Consider the following 11,252-nt stretch of genomic DNA (forward strand, 5'->3'; position numbering starts at 1 on the left):
AGGTATAATCTTGGCCACTTACTGCTCGTACTTTTGGAGTTTTGCTGCCGCCCTCCTCCTTCAAGGGTATATGCGTGTCCTTCTCGGAAGAGACTAGTTAACTTGTTCTTGATGTTTTGGTCACAATTCACTGTCTTGTTTGTTTTCATTATTTACAATCTTCAGTTTTAGATCAGAACTTCTCTCAAATAGGAAGGATTTTATTTGTTTGTCTATTTATTTATTTGTTTTTCTGTTTCTGTTTTGTTTTTTAAGTCAATTGGGGAACAGTTCTCGAACATTCTGTCAGCCACTGTGACTGACATAGGGTGACATGTTCACAACATAGTGTGACAGGTTGCTGAAAATAACTAGATTTTAGTCCAGAGTACGGTTCCTTGGGATCGTTTTGGGGTTGTATTTCTTCTACCTAAAGTCGCAGATTTTGTCTTACGTTTATCTTAAAAAAAAAAAAAAAAAAGTTTCTGACTGAATGTTTTTTTCTTTCCAGGTACGTTCCTGTGAGCTAGCCGACGCAGAGTTGAGGTTTCGATGGATTTCGCCGACTGTCGAGCCGGCGACAGGTTTGGTAATCTCTTAAGTGGCTTCCACCTGTTCCCCCATTTACCCCCATACTTATGCGTTTCTGTTCTTTGACCTCCTGGAGAGACCGTTTTTCAACAATATATTAACGCTGTGCATCCGCAAACTCCCACTAGATTCCGGATGGTAGCCCCACTTAGGAAATTTCATGGTCCTTTTGGTGGTTTATGGTCCAGAGGTTGAGGATCACCGAGGCTGGGTTTGTCCAGATTCTTTGACCCTGGAAGGGTGTGGTGAGGGGAGCAACTAAGTCGAGATCAACAAGAGTTTGTTGAGAAGTTTCCTGGGGGTGCTGCATTTTCGCTAACCTCCACCACGTTACTCCTACAAAATTCTCTTGCCTCGTATCTCCATTTTCTGCCATGAGACACTGTGCATATTACTAAGTTTGAGGAAGACGGTGGTGGTGATGTGAAGGGTCTCCCTTGGAGGAGGAGGAGGAGGAAGAAGAAGAGGAGGAGGAAGATGAAGAAGAGGAGGAAGATGAAGAAGAGGAGGAGGAGAAGGGAGAAGCGAGTGTAGGGGAAACCAGAGAAGTCTTCAGGAGAAAGGGGGGAAGAGAAACGCGAGCTGACGTTGATCAAGGAAGAAGAAGGTCGTGTTTATTATCAGAGGAGGAAGAAGAAGAAGAAAGAAATGGAGGAGGAGGAGGAGAGAGGAAAAGGGGGAGGAAGAGGAGGAGGGGACGAAGGAGGATAATATTTTGTAAGTGATGATTGTGCTGGTCCTGCTGCTAGTGATGAGGAACAAGAGAGAGTTTTTAGTGATGATGAAGGCTTTTAGTGCGTTTGCGAGACCTATCCTCATTGGTTGTGATGATGGTCACCACTTGCATGGAAATAATTCCATACCACGGTTTCCCCCCATAGATAATGACCATGCAACAAGTAGTGCTCATTTTAATGTCTATATTAGTATTTTTACCAGACTACGTCGAACGGACTCCAATAATGTTATTGTTAGTTTGTATGATGAAATTAAAAAAAAAAGAGGAGTAGTGATGTTGATAGAAGTGGTGACAGTCCTCGTGGGCAAGAGCTGGCGGAGGTAGGATTTCTGAATGACGAGAAGAGGTGGGAGGAGTTGGGAGGGCAGGTGGAGTACGAGGGAGGGAGGATGGAGGTGTAATTGGAGAAGGTAGTGAATGGGGTGGGATGGTGGAGTAGTGTTGAGGTTCGAGTCGAGGACATGAATGGAGATGCTGAGCGCTCAGCAGTGATAGTGAGGTGAGGCTAATGATAATAAGGGGGAGAATGATCAGGATGAGAAAGATGGTGTTAATTGTGTTAATTGTGACAGGAGTTGGTGGTGAAGTATTAAGGAAAAATATCAGAACAAGGAGTCGGAGGAAGAAGAGGTGGATGAGGAGAAAGAAGAGGAGGAAAAGAAGGAAAAGGAGTTAGAAGACAGAAGAGGGAAGGGAAGAAGGAGAATGAGAAGGAGGAGGGAAGGGAGAAGGAGAATGAAGAGGAGAGGAGGCTGAGCCAGAGGAGGAAGAATGAGAGCAGGGAGATGGCGAAGAAGGAAGAGGAGGAAAAGGTGTAGGAAGACGGAAGAGGGTGAACAAGAGACCAAGGAGGAGGGAAGACAAGAGGGAAGGGAAGAAGGAGAATGAGGAGGAGGAGGAAGATAGGAGGAGGCTAAGCCAGAGAAGAAAGAATGAGAGTAAGGAGATGGCGAAGAAAGAAAAGGAAGAGAGTAGAATGAGTTAGAGAAGGAAGAAGGAGAGTAGGGAGAGGAGGAGGAAAAATAAAGATGACAGTTGCCAAATCGGCGGAGACCCGAGTAACAAGTCAAAGAGACGCCAAGGATGGCTTGTGGTTGTGGGAAATGGACACGTAACTTCTTGCACAGCACATCCCAGTATGATGCGATGAAGAGGTAGTGCATGTAGTGCTGCGGGTGACGTCAATGCCATGTGATGCGTATTGACGACAAGGTACATGACAGGCACTGACCGCTGAGTGACGGCGTTATGCTGCAGTGTCGTTGGTATGCTGTCTTGCTGTTGGTTTTCGTTGTTGGGAGTGTGAGTGATCTGGTTCAAGTTCTCTGGCGTTGGTGTTTCTTGGGTTCAGTAATAGTGAAGAAAGCTCTGAAGTTGATTCATTCTTTATTCTTAAATAATTCATAGCATTGCCATGTAGAAGTAAAAAAGAATCTTATGTATTTATGCATGTGATTCACCACGGTCTTGGGTCACGTATTGGACACGTGATCGACAAATGTTATCCTCTCGGATGAGGGCGCATTGATCATATCGTCCGATCTGTGGGTAATGATGTGACCGGTCACGAACGCGCGCGTGAGCGCGCGCGCACACACACACACACACACACACACACACACACACACACACACACACACACACACACACACACACACACACACACACACACACACACACACACACACACATTTTCATATGTGGGGACACTCGTCTTGGCCTGGTTGAAAGGGTTACCATAGGCACTCGTACATAGATTTCGTTTTAAGTCCATTCGGAAGGACCTCGCCTCCCATAATATCCGTGTTTTGAGTGCCAGGGAAGGCAGTCCAATGCCGCAAAGGAAGCCAAGAGCAACTCAACTTAATCAGAGTCGCCACGACGTTCTCGTTGAAGGTCTTATGACTTCTTGGTCTCAAGTGATTCTGTCGGGTGTACCATGACATACATTACCTTCGGCGGGTGGGTCTCTTGCTAGAGCGCGGAGGGGGAAGGGGAGGCGGAGGCGGACTCATGGACTGAGACGTAGAGGGAAGCCCGAGAACCGAGCTAGGAGAGGGACAAGAAAGGGTTACACTTGGCGACGCTGTCCAGCAACACCGAAGGATGATGAGGCTATGGCTGGACCATAGGTCGTGAGCATGTATGGGAGTTAACCTACACTACTGTGGACATCCGAATCTGCCAGTATGTGTACTGTATATATATAACAGTTCCTGTATAATTAGTGCTTTCAACGATATTGTATGCATTTGTGTATTTTTAATGTAATATCCTGGGTCAGATTTTGGTGTCCGCTGTTGTATTGTTGAATAGTAATTGCTGATTGTGTTATCTTGTTAGCGTGCTGATTGGCAGGTTGTTCCAATTACCTTGACAATATCTTGGTAGGATAGTAAATTTCGTTATCGATGAGTCAACGTTATCATCATCACTTTATTTATTTTTATTTTATTGATTATTATTATTATCATTATTATTATGTGGATGTGCTGTGTCTTGCGACACTGCTTCTGACCCAGATGTAGGGATGACCCATCATCCAGGATGTGCCAAGATAAGAGTGAGGGTAGAGGGTGGAGGGGAGTGGAGTGTATTAGGGATGGTTTTTATGCCTTTGTTTTTGGCTACCTCCTTTATAAGGGGGAAAAAGCCTTTGGTATAAGTATGTATGTATTATTATTATTATTATTATTATTATTATTATTATTATTATTATTATTATTATTTATTCCATTTTACAAAGAACGGTGTTCGGTCATTAAACTTGATGCTATACCAAGTAACTGTGAAGGTAATCTGAACAGATTACTTGTTATATAGAGTGATCACGAAGAAGGTATTGTTGGTAAAATGCATCTCGGTAATTGTGGCTTGGGTGATGCTGGAAGGATGACTCGACTATAAGAACGATAGAAGTACTTTAGAAGTTTTTTAAGTAGTGTAGTACTTCGTTTAGAAATAGATTACTTTGTGCAAGCACGGACGCGGATGTCTAGTCATCTTCGTCTTCATCTCTAGAAAAGGCATTTGTTTCTAAAACAAACGAGCCTCGATTAATTTTCACATTAAATAGAGAGCGGACCATCTTCTTTATTAATTTTTGTGACTAGTGAGCTAAATTATATTTCTTTGAGATGCGCGTGTCTATTACATTTGTGATCTGTGTAATGTGATCGTACGTATTCTGATCATATCGGTAATTAATGTTCAAGTGACGTCTCCAAGTGGTACTATTTCATTCGGTGCGTCCGGGCGGATATGTCAGTTCCTTTAGGTTCACTTTCTTTCAGCCAGATGACGCTGTCGTTACGGCCCTTATGGTGAGCTGAAATGTTTTAATTATAACTTATGCGAATTAGACATACGTAGGTAGTCAAGTGGGTTTTCTTGGGGTCATTATTTCGGACTCTGACATTAAAATCTGAATGACTGTTTCTAAGACATAGTTTCTCTATTTGTCGAGTACACAACTTCCCACGGAGCCTTCCCTCTTCTATTTAACTAGCAAGTACCTCTTCTCTTAGGACATTTGAGAACTAAATTGGAAAACTCGCTTATACACTATCATCCAGAACCAAGGAACCCATGGACAAGTGGCACTTGTCAACAGTGCTTAGTAATTTCGTTGATAATGACTGTGTCAACTTTATACCAAGCATTCCAGAAAGACATTAGATTTTTGGTTGTTATTGAAAGCGCGGAATGAGTTATTGTCGTTATGGATTTTCCCGGCGCTTCTATCCTTATGGACAAGCTCGCGTCGCCGAAAGCACACAAAAGGTCATGGTTGACAATAATTGAAGGATTGATGATATCATTATTGTCAATCAATATTGAACATGTGAGACCCCGAAGTGAAATTTAGTGTTTTCTATGATTTAATACACACACACACACACACACACACACACACACACACACACACACACACACACACACACACACACACACACACACACACACACATTTTTTTCCCGCAAACACTCTACAATGAGAGTATATCTCACGCAGCTGTAACAATATATTTAAAGTTGTCCACCACAAAGAAGTCTTTTTATGAGGACTACATAGTAGTTTTAACAGGCATGTGTGTTACCTGTATTACAACCTTGATCATTTCGTTACATATGGGGTGTCACGAGAGATGAATAAAATCACTTGGCGGCATCTGGAGTTGATGGTAAAAGGCCACCCACTCCGGAAGGCCTGACAAGGTCTTGGGTATGTTCATGACTTAGTGCAAATTGGAGTGACAAAATAATCATCAGAAGTCTTTATATATAAAATTTTTGGTGTTATGGATTGTAGCTTACCAGCGCGTCAGAAGTCATTCCTGAGATTATGGTAGTTATGGTGGAAGCTAAATAAAAGCTGAAGACTATTTAGAAACTCCTAATTTAACCAGAGACACACCGCAATCGATCGGTCAGGCTGTCACGAGTCGGTAATTGATTATTTAATATTGCTATTATTTCCTAACCTAAGATAGTAATGTCAGTTTGAACTACTAGAGGCACACTGCAATCGATCGGTCAGGCTGTCACGAGTCGGTAATTGATTATTTAATATTGCTATTATTTCATGTTGTAATTGGTGGGTGGATGATATAACGAATGGTTTGATGCGCCCCCTGATGGGCAAAGTCACGATGAGATTCGTTCTGTCGTAAAATCAGATTGGAAAGGGAAGGCGCGTCTTGCGGGTTGACCCCAATTAGTTTACTCTCTGCGGTCGGAGGAAGTGTGTCTGTGTTTCAGTCCTTTGGCTGTATTTAGGTCTCTCTCTCTTGCTCTCTTCGTCCCATCTTTTTCTTTTGTGCGTGCGTGTGTGTTTGTGTGTGTGTATGTTTTAAAGATCAGTGTTTATTCATTTTCAGTCAGCTTCGTAGTATGTTTATTTATTTTAATTCCGTATGTCCTTATGTCCCAAAGCTGACGAGAACATTTGCATATTGCTGTGGAAATATTACATAAGAACATAGGAATAAAGGAGACTGCAAGAGACCATAAGGCCTACACTAGGCAGCTCCGTATCCATCACCACCTGTCATCCCCATCCATAAATTTGTCTAATCGTTTTTTAAAACAACTGATAGTTTCAGCGCTTACTACATGGTTACTAAGTTTATTCCATTCATCGACCACCCTATTAGTAAACCAATTCTTGCCTATTTCCTTCTTAAATCTAAATTTGTCCAGTTTATACCCATTACTGCGAGTCCTGCCCTGTTGTTTTATTATGATGACCTCTTTATTAAATCGGAAAAATATAGAGCTTTCATTTGATGCTATCAATTCTCCTCAGGTAAAAATAAATGCAGTACAGAGCCTAATCATCTAAGTACAAATTTTCTAAAGATTAGGAGAGGCCACTAGATGATTCGTTGGTGCCGGAGCTCCTTGAGATGGGTCAGTTCCTTCCAGGATCTCCATGGATGATACTTAAGGAATCAACAGTGAACACCATCCCACGGAGCTCCAACCTTGCATTGATGTTCCCTTTGTTCCCTTTCCTTTCCTTCTCAGCCCTTCCTTTCCTTTCTATCCCTTCCTTTCCTTTCCTTTTTGCTCCTATCCCATCCCATATCCCAAGACGTCTCGAAGTTCTTACGGTTCCTTGCCCTTTCTCTCTGCCTCATGAAAATGTCCCTAAACTGCTCGTTCGGTTGACGTAAATGTTAAACCATTGTAAATAGGCCCCCGGTACTAGCGTCATGGCCTGCCATTACTTCCGTCACGGTCGGTTTCGGGAACAAATTCGTGGCGGGAATTTTGTAACGCTGGCGGCGGAGGACGCACGTTCTCTCGATTGAGTGTTTGAGGGAGGACCCTCGATCTCGTCTCCTGCAGTTCGATGAGCTCCGACGGTCGTCGATGTCAGACATTCCCCACTCCCCCGTTCCATTTCTTTCTTTCTTCGTGTCTTCTTCTTCTTCTTCTTCTTCTTCTTCTTCTTCTTCTTCTTCTTCTTCTTCTTCTTCTTCTTCTTCTTCTTCTTCTTCTTCTTCTTCTTCTTCTTCTTCTTCTTCTTCTTCTTCTTCTTCTTCTTCTTCTATTAACTAGTGTTAATAATGGTTGTAGTGGTAGTGGTGTTGATGATAGTAATTGTGGTGGTAGTGGCGGTGGTGGTGATAGTGGCGGAGGTAATGGTTGTAGAGGATGGTGGTTATGGTGGTAGTAGTAGTAGTAATGGTGGTTGTGGTGGTGTTAATAATGGTGGTGGTAGAAGTTATGGTCATTACGATGACTGGTGACAACGTAGAGGCGAAACTGACGGGGCGGTCATTGTTGGCAGGTCAAAGGCTGTCAGACAGTTCAAGTGGTGAGGATGACGACGATGTTTTCAACAATATCCCTTGATGCTAATCATGGGAGTAATGGTGACCATAATGGTGAAATTTATGGTGATGACTCCTTGTGGTGTTGCGGTGATGCCCTCTCAGCGTAATAAAATCAACTGGCGACTCTTGTGAGGGTGCATCGATAGTCTTAGTTGTAACTATCGTTAACACCAAGGAGGAAGAAGAGTGGATAGGGGTGTTTAACATGGGATGGAAGAGTTGTGTTACGAACACATCAACAGTAACTGGATCACTTAGTATCATCTAGCTTATTCCTTTCCTTCTTCTTCCTCTTCCTCCACATCTTTCTATTTCTTTCCCTCCTCCCCCGCCCTCCCTCCCCCTCCTCTTCTCCTCCTCCACTTTTACCTTTTTCTTCTCCATTTTCTCCCCCTTTCCCTCCCTTCCTCCTCCTCCTTACCCCTCTCCCTTCTACCCCCTTCTCCTTCACCCTCTTGCTTCTTCACCTTTCCTCTCCTCTCTTCTCTCCTCTTCTTGCCTCTCTCTTTCTTCCCTTCACTTCCTCTCCCTCCCGTCTCCGTTCTCCTCTCCATTCCTTCCCCCTCTTCCTTCCTTTCCTTCTTCCTCCTCCCCCTCCCCCTCCCCTCATTAATCTTCCTTCTTTCTCCCAATCTCAAATGAATTACCTTCTTTGGGTTTGGACTAATGTGTCGAGAATTGAAGTCCCAAGGGTTATTTGTCTCTTGGGACCCCCTCGCCCTCGACGGTGCCACGACAGTGCCTTTGGGCACCGACAGTATCCGATTAGCTGATTTATTACTAATAAATTACTTGTCACCGCCTGTGTTTCGGGCAATCTTTCAATTAACTTTCCCCGTTGGCGTCGGAAAGTCGTCGTCATAGTCGCCGTCGGCGGGGCACTTTGGACAAAGTCGTCGAAGAATTTGACGAAGTACGAAAAGTTGCTTTTTGATGAATGTGGATCTGGAAAGGAGGTGCCAGTGACATAATTAAGATCGTCAAGAAGCTTGGAAATAATGGCGGGAAAGAAGCTTTCCTGCGTGTAATGGGAGGGTGAATTTGCGTCTGCGCTGGGCTTGGCCTGCCGCGTTGCCTAAGAAGAGTCTTTTCTTTACGTAAGAATAAATGCTACTTGGTCGTCCACAGTCTCAGGGGGGTGGAACTCCTCCTCCTCCTCCTCCTCCTCCTCCTCCTCCTCCTCCTCCTCCTCCTCCTCCTCCTCCTCCTCCTGTCTTTCTTCTTCTTTATTTATTTACTTTTGAAAACTCGTTAATGTTGAAGGAGGGCTCTCTTTACGAGGTGCGTTTTTCAGTTTCGAACACTGCTGAAGAAATATAGAAATAAACGTATCATATATTATGATATGACAACGTTAGAGACAGGTAATGGGTGTTACGTTTCCTTGCTGACTGTCGCCATAATGAAATAAAGAAAAAGAAAAACCAATATCGACGAATCTCACGAGGGGATCCCTGCTGTTGAGAGCCGAAACGAGTTCCTCAGAAGTTCTGTCGAAGTGGGCGGAGCGAGGGCGTGACGCTGGGATGAAGTTTGTTTACTTCCCTCCGGAACCGGACATTTGGTCCGGAAGAGGAGATTTCGGAGGAAGGAAGACCCTGGCCTCAATCCTCTCTCGTCCAACTCTGGAGCTGGAGAGAGGACATTTGGGTCGTGTAAACACGGACCGGTTCGACCCATTCTGTGTGTGTGTGTGTGGTGTGTGTTTACTTGTGGTTTACAAGAATTAGGTTATTCCTGTGGTACACTATCTCCCTCCCTCACCTTCTTCCTTCCTTCCTTCATTCCCTACTCATCCTTTCCTCTTGCTTTTCTTTCTTGTTTCCTCCCCTCTCCCTCCCTCCCTTTTCCTTCTTCCTCGCTCCCTCCTTCCTCTCTTCTTCCTCCCTCCCTCTTTCCACCCTTCTTCCTCCCTCCCTCCTTCCTCCCTTCTTCCTCCCCCTTCTTCCTCCTTCCTCCCTCCCTCCATTTTTCCTCCTTCCTTCCTTCCTTCCTCTCTCCCTTTCTGTTCCTTTCATCCCCAATTCCCTCATCTTCTTTAATGCCCCCTTCCCCGCCGCCGTTCTCATTTTTTTCTTTTCCTCTCTCTTCTCTCTGCTCTTCTCCCTCTCCATTTTTTCATTATTCCTTTCTCTGTCTTTCTCTCGCTCTTTCTACTACTCTTTCATTATTTACCTCTCGATTCTCCATTTATCCCCCTCTTTCTGTGTGTGTGTGTCTCCGTATGTGTGTGTTTACGTGTGTGTGTGTGTGTGTGTGTGTGTCTCTGTTTACACACTCACACACACACACATTTCCAAGTTCAATTTTCATTTACATGAAAATGGAGATTAAACACGTAAGTTTCGAAAATTCCATCCCTCTTTCTTTTTCAAAAAGAAAGAAAGAAAGAAAACTGTCATCATGACTTTGCACCCTCTTTGTGCAAGGGAGACGCAGGTGCCGAAAGTGCCCCGGTCGTTCCCATTGTCAGAAGCTACGTCGGGGTCATTTCAGTTCCCATATCCGTCCACTCGTCTCGTCCAGGCGGAGACGTAAGATTACAGGGAAATACTGCTGCTGCTGCTACTACTACTACTACTACTACTACTACTACTACTACTATTAGTAATAATAGGAATGATGATACTGATAATGATAAAAATAATGGTAATTATAACAATAATGATAGTAATAACAATAACACGATAAAGATAAGTGAACTAATGATAACAGTGATAATGATATTGATAGTAAAGGTTATATTAGGCATATCTAGTATATACCAAGGGCTTCTTCTCTCTTACAAGCCAAATCAAAAGGCGTATACCCACTCCCACCCATTCCACTCCCATCCACCACCCTTTCCTCCTTCTCATCTTAGCTCCTCATGGATGACGGGTCATACCTTTATCCCGCCCACTGCCCAGGGTTAGAAGGAATGCAGCAAGACACAGTACATCCACAGCAAGGCCGCTTCATTTAATAAGCGACCCCCCCCCCTTCTCCATTCCCTCTTGCAGAAAAAAAAATGAGAACACGGGGAGAAATCCTTTCGGGCTGCGTCAAAATATCATTCACACATAATCATTCCGTACCCACCCCCCTCCTTCACCCCATCCCTTCCTTGCATCTCAGTATTATCTATACACAGCCATTCTCCACTCACCCCTACCTCCTTCATTCTCCTTTCCTTGCTCAATAGACATTCCCCTCTTGCTCAAAGTCTCTTTCACCTCATCCATCCATCTCATCCTCGGTCGTCCCCTCACGTTCACTCCTTCCACCTCTGCCTTCCACACCTCTTTCACTAATCTTTCTTCACTCATTCTTTCCATGTGTCCAAACCATCCCAGTACTCTTTCGTCAGCCCTGTCTGCCATCTCCTTTTCCACCCCCGCTCTCCTCCTCACCTCGTTTCCCATTTTCTCCAACCTTTAACCTCTACCATACTTCTCAGACACTTCATCTCAATCACATTTAAAATTTCCCTCTTTGGCTCTCTTAAATTCCAAGTGTCTGCCCCTTATAGTGCCGTCGGCACAATCATCCCTTCATATAATCTCTTTGCATCCATTTCCAAATGCCTATTTCTTATTACACTTTTTAATTATGGTAATG

The 11,252-nt window shown here is 44.0% G+C and overlaps 1 protein-coding gene across 1 annotated transcript in view; it reads left to right on the plus strand.

Annotated features, from left to right (window-relative positions):
- LOC143037757 (uncharacterized) overlaps positions 1-11,252 on the plus strand; it is a 766,745-nt gene that overhangs the window by 81,695 nt on the left and 673,798 nt on the right. Inside the window, exon 4 of the mRNA XM_076206310.1 lies at positions 491-568. Coding sequence (XP_076062425.1) covers positions 491-568 — 78 coding nt within the window. The remainder of the gene's footprint in view (positions 1-490; positions 569-11,252) is intronic.

Source organism: Oratosquilla oratoria, chromosome 23 (genome assembly GCF_046742065.1).
Source record: "Oratosquilla oratoria isolate Oo_2021 chromosome 23, ASM4674206v1, whole genome shotgun sequence".
Classification (NCBI taxonomy): Eukaryota; Metazoa; Arthropoda; class Malacostraca; order Stomatopoda; family Squillidae; genus Oratosquilla; species Oratosquilla oratoria.